At 40.3% G+C, this 12,604-nt stretch overlaps 1 protein-coding gene across 4 annotated transcripts in view; it reads right to left on the reverse strand.

The window, feature by feature from the left end:
• Positions 1 to 753: 753 nt before the first annotated feature.
• Positions 754 to 12,604, reverse strand: part of LOC135240176 (PDZ domain-containing protein 2-like) — a 55,317-nt gene continuing 43,466 nt past the window's right edge. For all 4 annotated transcript variants that reach the window (XM_064309538.1, XM_064309537.1, XM_064309536.1 and 1 more), the window contains exons 19-25: positions 12,272 to 12,416; positions 6,117 to 9,021; positions 5,265 to 5,382; positions 4,671 to 4,781; positions 3,598 to 3,868; positions 3,134 to 3,268; positions 754 to 2,572 (exon numbers count right to left, since the gene is read on the reverse strand). In XM_064309538.1, the coding sequence (XP_064165608.1) occupies positions 2,406 to 2,572; positions 3,134 to 3,268; positions 3,598 to 3,868; positions 4,671 to 4,781; positions 5,265 to 5,382; positions 6,117 to 9,021; positions 12,272 to 12,416 (3,852 nt within the window). In that variant the 3' untranslated portion in view covers positions 754 to 2,405. The remainder of the gene's footprint in view (positions 2,573 to 3,133; positions 3,269 to 3,597; positions 3,869 to 4,670; positions 4,782 to 5,264; positions 5,383 to 6,116; positions 9,022 to 12,271; positions 12,417 to 12,604) is intronic.

Below are 12,604 nucleotides of genomic sequence, written 5' to 3' on the forward strand. Positions count from 1 at the left end.
ACCTGCATGCATTTGGAGGAAAACAGAGTACCTGGAGGAAACCCACACGGACACAGGGCGAACATGCAAACTCCACACAGAAAGGCCCAGGCATGGATTCAAACCCGGTAGCCTCTTGCTGTGAGGCGACAGTGCTGCCCTTGTGAGGTGTCCAAACCAGTAATTATTTTTCCTAAAATGTTTTCCAATGTATTGGTAAAGTACATACTCTAAAAAAACAGTGAAACCAATTATTATAAGTCTGCATCCACATAAGATATCCCGAAATGCTCAACATGTTTCACATAGTATTGTATGTATCAGAAGTCTGCTCCAGCAATCTATTACATACTGCAGTATGTATGCAATGAAAACTATGCATGACAACAGGCTGATCTGAGCCAAGTCAGTTGGAAAACGATTTCTGAACTTCTTTTTAATTAAATCACTTCCCCCAGAGATATAGCTAAGGGAATTCCTAAAATGTAGAGACCATGAATCCTCCATCACCCCCTCCCTAACCTCTCTCCCCCCATTTGCAATTGCATCTACAACCTAAACCAGTGATACCAACATATGCTGACAAAGGATGGATCAAACGTAACAGACAAAGTTAGTGATTAGTCCTCACTGTCTGTTACTGTATGACAACACGACACCTAGTTAAGAATTTCATTTAATTGAAATGACACCATGTGGCATTCCACCCATAATACCATCTATCCATAATATTGTCAATACAGCAGTTTTAAGAATGAAACGATGCTCGGTAAGAAAAAGTGGCTAATAGCTTGTTTTAATGTTCTCATTGGTGCATAAATGTTAAAAAAATAAATATTTGCAAAAGAAAATTATTGCAATAAAAATGATGTGTGGAAATATTAAGCATAAGACTAAGACGTTTAAATAATATCAAATATTTCTGACAGCATATAATCTTAGTAGCTTTCTTGTAAAATAGCAATTTTTCTGTAGCATCTGTATCACCATGTAGCAGTGGTGCTTAAAACCTAAGACACCACAGTCATATTTACATATGAACATTTCTACAACTGCAAAACAATACAATGTGAAACAAAGCACTGGAATTGAATAAAGAATGGCAAATATTGTGCACTTTTTCACTGGGACTGCAATCTCTCTTCAGATTTTCATATGGCACCACCAAGCAACTTTGGTAGGTGATTGGTTTCACACTATGATACCAATACAGGAGGGATTCAACCACAAGTCACAGAAAAAAGACGTACAGTTCAAAGATGTGGGTAAAAACAGGTGTTCATTTAAATTCACATTTTCTTAAAAGCATATTTATTTTAATAGTACCTTTAAGAGGATGAGAAACCCAGTATGTTGGCTGTTTTCTTCCCCCCATGAACAGTTCAAGTAAAGTAACAATTACAGGCCAGGGTCACCACAGAAATGATTGGCCCATGTTACAAAGCAGGGCTCCCATACGTGCTCAACCTCAGTCATGCACACACAACATATGTTGTCCTAGTTGATGTAATATTGTAAGGACAAGAGGGTGAATTTGTGTGGGCTAAAACTACAGTGCTCTGGTTTCCGGCTGAGAACCCCAAGCACTTCCCTAGAATGTCATAAAGGCTTGGCGTGACCCATGTCAACTCTGCTAAACTTCTTTTACATGGCACTGACACTAATATCAGGAAGAAATGCGCTCTGCCTAGTGCTATCCCATGGGGTTACAAATAAAAATACTGCATCTTATTGGGAATAAGCAATAAAGTAAAACGCCTTAAGTAATAAGCTCTTCTGAAAATATCGCAAAACTTTGAACCTTTTTTACATTGGATCCATTTCCCAAGGGTCCTCTTCCACATACAGGTGATAATTAGCATCCATGTTCAAGGTTTATATTCACAGAATAACAAGCCAAGATCAATTTTTCACTAAACCACCACAAAAATGGCAAAAGTTAAAGATGGAACAGACAGCTGACTCTTGCCAACCACTCTCCACAGTATTTCTCAAAAGGACAGACTTCTGTTCAATCATATACCTCACTTATGTAAATACATCATCATGCTGCAAGATCCATTTAGTTAAAATTGGAGTAAAAAGATTGTGCACATAAAAGGAATGGTACATAGAGAAACAATTATTATTTTCAATTTGGCCTGGTAAATCATATGTGCTAATTCATATGACAAGTAATCACAGAAACCCCCTTAGCAGAGCCTAGCACATGCTTGCATTGTATGCAACAGTGCAAGCTCTTTATACCGAGTCCAGGAGCACAATACACAGGATGGATTACAGAAAATTAAACGTCAGAAACATTTTTTTAATTGTATAAAAATGCTAGTCCTCTTATTTAAAACACACTGTCCAGACCTATTTGTTTTGGCAAAAGTAAAATTCAGTTCTACTGCAAACACAAAGGCACCGGAGGGACCCTGCTGTCATACAGATGTTCTGGGTTTCCTTATGACAAGCTGGACTGGGCCCTCGGACACTGCCTTGATAATGTTCCATGCATCGTAGTGCATTAGCCCCTGAAGAGATCTCCCATTAATGGCAAGCACCTCATCGCCCACATCAACGACTCTGGAAAGCTCTGCAGCGCCGCCTGGAGGAGAAAAGGAGCCAACATGAACACCAGGACATTCCACCCACTGGGCTTTGTCCTTACGTTATACATAAATAAATGGTCTTTTTTAAGGTAGTTTATTTGTGTTTTTCAAAGAAAACTGAAAAAGAATGAAATTGATTCTTTGTGAAAAGCATGATCTGTGGACATTATATTCATGTCTCTAGACCAATCAGGTCAACAGCTATGGCCTTAGATATTTTTCATAAAAATGGGTCGTATTTTTCATAAAATAAAAAAACACACAAACTATATGATTAGAATACGGCTCTTGCAACTTCACTGCTCAAACACTGAATAGCATAATTCTGGAAATCAATGTCATGTCATATCAAACTAGAGCTGAAATGATGCAATGAGTGAAATTTCAGAGTGAAAATTTAGCATCTGGTGCATCATCAATGAAAAGCGAGAACCTAATACCCAGTCAAGAACAAAACATTAAAAAGACCTGAAAAGTTATGCAAGATGCACCTGAGGGGTGGGTTACATCTACTGAGTTCTCTGAGCTGCTGTTTGAAGACGGCGTGGGCGAATTACCTCTGAATATGCGCTTGATGTTGAGGGGTCTGTCTCCATGGGCAGAGGCTTTCCCCCCCTCCAAGCTGAACCCCAGGCCTGCAGAAGTCTTCTGAAGCTCCACACTGAGGACACCATCTGGCCCCACCTCCACAGCTGTGACACAGGGCAACTCAACATGAGCCTCACAGACATCAGGAAATCAGCACACTGATATGCACCAGCCGCACACACACGTACGCGCACACATACGCACACACACACACACACACACACACACACAGACATTAATACAACATTCAAGGGCAACATTTACTAATGAAACTATGTACTGACACAGAACGTGGGCACATTATGACAAAAAGGGGTGTGTCAAAAAGCATTATACTCTCCGCCTGCTGTTTTAATAATTTGGATATGATTCATATTCACATGCACTGAACACATTCCCCAGCTCCACTTGCAGCACTCTTTCTGTCCCCCACCTGCTCCTGTTTCCACAACAATGTCTCTGGGACACTGAGTCCGTATTCCCGTTCCAAAGGACACTTCCGGTCTGGGTGAGGGGAGCTCACTGTCCTTTCCCTTTCTGATGACGACCAGGGCCTGTTTGGGCAGCCGGGCCTGGTGAAGGCAGGACAGAGCTTCGGCGTGTGTTGTCCCTCCAAGCACAGTGCCATTGAGAGAGATGATGCCATCTCCTCGCTGAATGGTACCTTCCACACCAGCAACCCCTCTGGAAAATACCCTGTGGACCTGGCCATTGTAAAGAACAGGTATTTGTTCTGTTAATCCTGCTAAATCTTGTACATGTATGGGTAAATGCAATATTTTCACTACACATGTATATCAAGATTTCCACTTAATTCCGTACTTCAATCACAGTTGTCATAATGTATTACTCTCAAAATTGTAACCAAACTACACAACTGTAGAAGGTGATAACAAGACAACACAAGGAACAATAAAACCTCATCACCTCATATTGAGCTACTCTGGTAGAAAGCAACCTGTGATGCAATATATTGTCACAGGTGGTGCAGTTAGCTACACTTGTGTGAGAACAAATCTGTCATTACTTTATGTCAGGAACAAACTGCCTTGACATTTTAAAATACAAACAGAAAAGTGCAGAGATCTGCCTAAAAGTGTTGAGGTAATAATAAATGATATGTTCACTGTAGAACACCTTATAGATCACACTGGTTGCAGTTCGCCTGTCTAACACAAAGGGGAGACAAAGCATGTATTTTCAGAGGGTGTACTACAAGTACATCATTAATTCATCAATTGATAATAATGAATCAATTTGTGAACATATTATTTATTCATTCATTCATTTATTTATTTATTTGCTTGTTTGCTTGTTTTCTTATCTAGCTTAACATCAATGGTCACATTTAATTTCAGATTATTTAATGACAGAAGTACATTTCCAAATCCAGAAAGAAAGTTATAATAAGGCATGGAAAAATGTATACTTTCATCTGAACACACGGCAAGGCAGCAGAATTTACACAACGCACACACTCAAGGAAAACAAACATACTTTACATACCGTGACGGATCTCTGCTCCAAGTCAACTCCTCCTGCAATACTGAATCCAAGACCGGAACCTTCCTCTTTGGTTAGAACCACAAAGTAAATATCTTCTGATACTTGGGTGGTCTGATATAGAAAAGTTGTCCAGACAAAAAGAAAATATTATTTTTCACAACTTCACCAATGGCAATAGGACATTTTTCACTAGATTCAAGATACAGATTTTGCAAGAGAAGAAAAAAAAGGGTTTCAAATGACCTTCTTCTTTATTTCAGGGATCATACCTCTTAAATATCACCCGTCATTCACCATTAGCAGTAAAAAAAAAAAAAAAGAGAACTACAGAAAGGTATACTGTTTAAGCATGGCTGAAGATCGAACTCAGCCTGGGTGTGTGCACATACACACACACACACACACACACACACACACACACGCATACACACACACACACACACACACACACACACACATATATATATATATGTGTGTGTGTGTATACACCAAGTTTTAAACGCACATGAGCATTATGTGTGCAGAATAGCATGAATTACTGCACCACAGTCATATAACTCTGTAGAAGTTGGCATAGCGATGCGATCGCATTACCTTGGCAAGAGCCTTGACTTCCTGAATCAAGCACAGCACATCTGTATTCTCCGTCAAGGAGGTAAGAACTCTCTGCAACTTATTCTGATGGAGGGGGGAGATGGCCAGCTCACCCAAACTACCAACCGAGCACACAAGAGACAAGAATATGGGTTTCAATTTAAAATTTAAATTCAATACTGCTAAGGTTATACACAAAAATGCTTAGGAGAAAAAAACAACTAAATTTAAAATCATGTAAAAAAAATACTTTTTGCAGCATGTTAAGCAATGTCTTGAAACGTAATGTACACCATTTTGCAATGATACAGTTTTTGTCAGTATACTATTATTTGGTATGAAAATTGTATATCAAAATACACATATTTTATAGAATTTATAATGATCTAATTCTGAGCAGTCATTAATCATAGATTAATGCACTACTCACAAATCTATAGAAACCGCTGTCATAAATACACATACAGGAAGTGACTTCCCGTTGTTAAATTCCTCTTGTGTGTTTATGCTTGTTGTGTAGGTTGTCTGAAGCAGGCAAATCCACTGTTATTCCCAATACTCACCTTTAAACTCACTGGATTTTTCCATGATTTAATTTACCAAAACATTCCAAGGTGTAGTTTTTACAGTTTGAACAGAAAATTTATTTTTTAAAGTTTTATAATCAACTCTGTAATCATTTGTTAAACTCACTAACACTATTAGTCAATAGTGTTTAATTGCAACATACTATAACTCCAAAATAGCCGTTCAGCACATAAACATAGCTGATAAAAATAGATTACTTTTGATAAAAAGGCACATGTCTAAGTGAGATAGAAATGAATTAGTCTCAACATCTGCCCAACTCACCTGATGGACCAGCTGGCATCTGCAGATTGTGTCCCATTGGTCTGGTCTCCATGTCTCCCAATGCTTCTGCAGGACGTCCCACTCTTGTTCACCTTGGTGAGATCGGTCCCACTGTAGGCCTCCGACGGAGGCGCCGTGGTCCTCCTGGATTGACCCTCGCCTGTACTGCTGGCAAAATTATCAGTGCAAAGTTTGTCAAGGTCAGGCATACTCAGCGCCCTCAGCTCTCTCAACTTGGAGCGGGCCAGGCCAGAATGGGTCCGGGAGCTCCTGGTCCGTACTGCGGGTGAAGCACCTCCCATAGCCTTTACTTCTTGGAGGGACTCGCCGTCGCTGTCCTGATTTGGCACATCAAGGTTTGAGAAAGTCACAGTAGATGGGTGATGAACAGGCTCTGATGGAACCTCAGGACCTTTGTCAGCACAGGAACTTAAACTGCTTGTCAAGGAAGGGCACTCAGTGGACTGGGGGCATCCTGGCCCAGTGTGGCCAGGTGACCTCCTGCTCAGAGGGGGTTTGCTTGGGAGAGCGTAAGACTGCACATCAATGCAGGCCATAGCAGGCCTGTCGGGGCCAGACAGGTTTTCAAAAGACTTGATTCTCTGCTGGACGGTCAAGGGGTTGTGGCCCGAAGACAAGCTGGCTTCTGTGGAGCAACTTCGTCTCTCTGATCTCACATGCAGTGATTTGGATCTGCTGGCTTTAGATTTTTCATCCATCTCATTTTTGGAGACTTGTCCAATGACGTTGCCTGATCGGCAGTCATCTCTGCAGACCTGCTGTTCTCTCGCTGAACAAGGTGCATCTGATGTCACATCATTTGGGGCAGTATTAAACAGTTTTCTGCTGCCTGGAGGACTGGGCGGTTTCCCCTCACTTTGGTGTGTTGTGGCAGTTGAACATGACAAATCCGTAGTTCTACTGAGGCTCTTCTGCGTTGAAAGTGCTGTTTGTCCTGGATTGGGGTCTGAACTATCAGGGTTGACATTTTTCTCCAGAGACCCCTTCCTCTCCAGAGTGGGAGTGGACATTATAGAAGAAGGTGAGCAGGACGAGGATGAAGACAGCCGCACCTCAACGAAAGTCCGCTGAGTGGCTCTACTTTCAGTCTGCTCCTTGCAATTTGAAAACCTTTGAGAGCCCCGGTCCTCTTGGGCTGAGGCTGAGTCCTTTCGCCCATCAGCTGCAGAGTCCCTGCTCTTATCTGCAAGTGGCCTGGAGTGCAATTCATTCACCTGAGAATCTGCGGATCCTGCCAACGGGGAAACCTGAGTAGACATATTCTTTTCTTGTCTATGGGCAGTGCTTTTTGGTGAAACGGTGCCGTTTTTCTCCAACTGTTTGCTTGATTTTATGCTGCACGCTGATGGCCCCCTCTTGGATTGGAGTTTGGGAGATTGCACTGGGGAAGGAGAGGCCTTTCTCTGAGTTGGACTTTCGGCCCCTGATGGTTTCACAATGTGCTGGTCCTTAGTCCTGCTTTTGATGCTGAGGCCCTTGAGCTTGGGGGCCGAACTCATTCGAGACGTTTTGTCAAGTTTGAGCCTACTGCTTGACTGGGATGAACTGAGGCTATCATTCTGAGATTTCCTCCCCAGGGTCTTTGAACAGTGGCTGGTGGTATTACTTTGTGTTTGAGACAGCGCAGTCCTTGTTTCGAGAGAGGTCTGTGCCCTGTCCCTCTCCCTGTCTTTTATTGTCAATGCGGCCAATGCTCTCCCACTGTGCTTGCCAGGATTAAGGGAGCCACTTGCCTCTCCTGAACCTGAATTACACAATGACTGTGGATTAAGAGATTTATTTGAAGTCAGTGATGTGTGCACTGGAAACTTCCCTGTTCCATTCTGCGTTCTTGACATAGTGTGACCGCTAAATTGCGTGACAGAGGACTCAACTTTCCTTACTGGGACAGGTGCTGTGCCCTGCTGTAAACATGTTGGCTTCATAATAGAATGTGACTGATTGGTGATAGCGGTGCTGTCTTTCTTGGCACAGGCTCCAACTGGCTGGAACTGATGCTCCAGGTATTCACCAGAGTTTGCATTATGCTCTGCTTTCATGTGAGAAGGGGAAGTCGGGTTTGAACACACTGATTTCTGTAGAGAAATGGAGGGCTTTTCCTCACCTGCATCAAACGAGAGAGCTTCTTTCCCTTGTTTGGATGGTGAAGTACACAACCCCTCTGTGACCTTGGAATCCTCAGCCTTGCTGCAGCTGTTTTCACCGTAACAAATCTCCACCTGCTCATCATCAGAATCCATCACCTGCTGATCACGACTCTGAGGCTGATCAGGGCACTGTGCTCTGTGTGCCTGGTCAGCATTCTCAGGAGTAGAGTCGCTTTCTGACTCACTGTCATCTGCCATACTGTACATGCCCTTTTTTCCTTCAGATCCCCTGTTTGAATGTGGAGCCTTCTCCCCACTCAAATTGCTGAAGTTCCTGGAGTAACTGTTAAGAAATGCTTTACTGACAGGGACTAGCTGGCTTTTACTTCCTGTATTCAAAACTGAGAAATCCAGGCATTGTTGGGGTCGAGATTCAGTGGATTCACATTTGTTTTCCTTCAGGACAATGCTGTCCGCTTCACAAGAGGTATTGTCACTACTGTGTAAATCCAGACTGGCAGTTGTGGTCACACAATTGTTTAAAAGTTCATCAGGGGAACTTAGCTCTGTTATGAAATCATCAATATTCGTGACTGGCAAGTCACTCTTATTGTTTGTTTTATCAGGCTGTTTTGAATTGTCCGCCAAGGCCTCTGAATTCAACGTGGAACCTTCAAAATGTAAAGACCCCTCCTTCAGACCTTCAGTGCTCCCATCCAAAGCAGATGTGGAGCAATCCGTCTGTAAATGATCTTCATTATCCGATGACAGGATGAGACAAGACAGTCGATCTACAGCTGAGGGACAAGAAGCACAGTTATAAAACATAAGGAGCTGTTGTGCATGTAAGTTTAATATACATTTTAATGCAAGGATTTTGGGACAGTGACACAATTTTATTTGAATGAATAATGAATAGAAGGTTAAAGTGCAGACTGTCAGTTTAATTTGAGGGTATTTACATCCATATTGGGTGATCCGTGATATATTATATGTTGTGTATCTTATGTGTGTTTGTGTGTGCGTGTAAAATGTATGCCTTATAACACAAAACACAAAGGCAGTAGACTTATCATATGGTGTTGTTTAAATCTTTTTTTTTTCAGTAATACTAAAAAATGTGCATTCATTCAACAAACTAGAACTTGTAAAATGTATCTGTAAGTGACAAAATATGTTGTCCAAATATATTTTGGTTCTGAATTTCAAATCGAGATTTAAAACCTTGTTGCCAGACATTTTTAGCATTAAATATAAAAATACATGCAAGTAATAGCAGAACATTAAACCACCTTTAAACCTGTAATTAAAAGTTGACTTCAAGTCAATTTGCACATTGGCTGAATGCCCCTCCTAACTGCAAGTACCAAGTGCAAGTTACAGAATAAATAAGTAACCGAAAGTGATTTAAAAAAAACTTTCAGGCATATACATAATCTATTGTAACAAGCTGTCCAAAGACCATGGCAGCAGATAAGCTTGCCTGCTGGAGTACTACGACATTGTACTGACATTGTCTGCTATGTGGCAGGTGGCTAAACAGTAATAAGTTCCTCAAATTAAAACTCAGTGAACTGAATCGACTCATTGCTAAGATTTTCAATGTTTTTTATACAAACGATCTGATGTAGTCATTTACGAACATTGTAAATCAAGGTATGGTTGCTAGCCATTTAATATCTTCTCTCCAGTTTGTCCTCAGTCTTTAGTGTAAAATCTGACTGCTGATGATGCATAGAATAGAATGCACAGAATTCCCGAGGTAGAGTGACTATCTCTATGCAGTGTTTGCCTTAAGACAGTCGTTTTACACATATTTCACAGGCCTAAATGTTTAAGAATAATATCCACAAAAATGTTGTCCATTTGACAACATTACAAATATTAAGTTGTATCTTCCAAAAGTAACCTTCAGTTACAGGCAGCAAAGGGTAATGTTTAACCTAACATATTATGAAAAAAGGTACAATCTGACATAATCAGGCCATCTTGTAAATTTAATCTAAATTCCCTGTGCAATTCTCACTTAGTTCTATGCATGCGGTTCTGTGCATAATCTAAACCACAGACCTAAAACATACATATTTTTAAAAATATTTCTGTTGATATATATACAGATTAGGGTAATAATAATTAGTAAGTTAATAAAAAGAATAATAAAAAACTTTTTTTTACTAAATTGGCAGATTGTTTATATGCTATTTTGCCACACATTATTTTGTTATTTAAAAAATCTACGCCAAAAAAAAATAGGACCAATGCAAAACGTTCAAACCTGACTGTCAGCCAAATGTAGTTCAGCAAGGAAAATACTTAATAAGTGAACTACTTATGATCTTTAAAGTACTTGCTGAATCATCCAATTCCATGACCTCCTTCAGTTAGAGAAGCTAGAGTCCTTCAAGATTTAAATAAGCACAGACATAAGGCTAATAAGACAGGAATTTTCAAGTGAAGCTACTTAAGAACTGAGGAGAAGCAGGTTATCATATTTAATTAGCATCATTAGGATGATTCACTTAATAGAAAGTGTTTCCAGCTTAAATGATCAATTAAAAAGGGTGTCTTTCTGAAAGTTAAAGTCTGTATTATTACAAGGTGCCGGTGAATGACTGCAAAGGAAAGTGGAGGAAACAACTCTACTAATCTACTGAATCAATGGAAACCCATAAAAGAACAGTCACCATTAGCACACATGCCAGGCTGCTTACAGCTCCCTTAGAGAAGGAGAAGAGGAGTGTCAGCATGGAGAAACCAGCTGAGCTCCTGCATTATTGTGCAGTGTGCAGTGTAGAGAAAGAGAGGCTGAGCTATTCAATCCAAACCGGCTTTAAGTACATGACTGTGACAGAAATGTGCAGTTGTCACAAAAAATATGATATTAATGTTTGCCATCGCGATGAGCTCAGGTCTACAAAAATGTGTTTTTGAAAATAAATACATAAAATGTGGTAAGGGGAGTTGTGCGTGTGTTTGCAGGTCCAGCTGGAGCTGAATGGGGCACCACAGAGGTAAATCTAACACTGTAAAAGCTAAATTCTGTAACCTATTCTCACTGATGACAGCAAGGCACAGTAAACTTTCCTGCAATTTAATTAAATATCTAACCAATAAGAGGGGTCATTGCATGCACCATTATCTACTGGAATACAATTTTAAGGTTCATGCAGCCTTGCTGGATGTACAGTTTATACATTCAATAACACCAATTTAAATGAAATCGGAAAAAAGGGAACATGTGTGATCATTACTGTTAATGATCACCCTATTTTCTCCAGCCATCTTCTAAGCCAGAAAAAAATTCAGGCGGCACAGGCTGTAGTTAAATATTTAACATCTCTCTAACCTTGTTTATTATGGGGTTTTGAACTTTGTCACAAGATAGGTATGGTTTTTGTTTTAGTTCATTCAGTATTTTTCTATGGTACATATAGAAACATGGAAGCATACATATCTCAGTCTTTCGCTTACAGTAGTAGGTTTTGGACACTGTTGTGCATGGCCCCTAACTAAACCAAGGTCATACTGGATGTCCAAAATGTGAGTTCATCAGACATGTGACTCATTTGCATCAGAACATACTGAACAGTATCAAGAAAATGCAAGAGGAACTTATTATTCAGGTAGTCATTAATGCTGTAAGTTACTGCATGAATAATTAACTCAAAGTAAAGTTCTAAAGTGACATGTCTGTGTTGTCCAAATGAATACATACAGCAATGAGTATTACTGCACTGATACGTGCAGTGGAATTTCTTTACTTGTAATGGTTTATTTTCTAAACCAATGCAAACACATACTGATGAGAACAGGCCATTCAAACCATCTTTACTCAATAAGCAATAAATGGACTTTCAATTTATTTTTGGTATATGCTGTATTTATAGCAAGTGTTTCAACTGAATGTTTAATAATATGAAAGAAAATCAGCTAAAGAGTTCTCAAAAATGGTACAATACACTATAAAATCAATAATACCCAGGTCCATTAAAATGCTTTTAAAGAGAAACATCATCCAACCACGAGAGAAACAGGAGCTGCACTCACCTGATACTGGCTTTTTAACCTCTAAGGTGAGGGTTACTGGAAGGTTGTGCATCAGATCGCAGATCTCCTGATAGGAAGAAGCACAAACCAGAATGTCTCCGATGGCCACAACTTCATCACCGACACACAGCTTGCCCTTGGATTCCTGGAATGTGGTCATAAAAAGGGGAACAGCACCGATGAATGATCCTCCCTTCATGTGAGGGTAAAGTCTACAGCGACTGTATGTTATCAAAATACCACAGGAAGTGCGAGAGGAATCTCAGACTTTGACACTAGTTCTTTATAGCAATCAAACACAATGGGGAAGTATAACGAAGCTCATGTGACTAA

This window comes from Anguilla rostrata, chromosome 14 (genome assembly GCF_018555375.3).
Source record: "Anguilla rostrata isolate EN2019 chromosome 14, ASM1855537v3, whole genome shotgun sequence".
Classification (NCBI taxonomy): domain Eukaryota; kingdom Metazoa; phylum Chordata; class Actinopteri; order Anguilliformes; family Anguillidae; genus Anguilla; species Anguilla rostrata.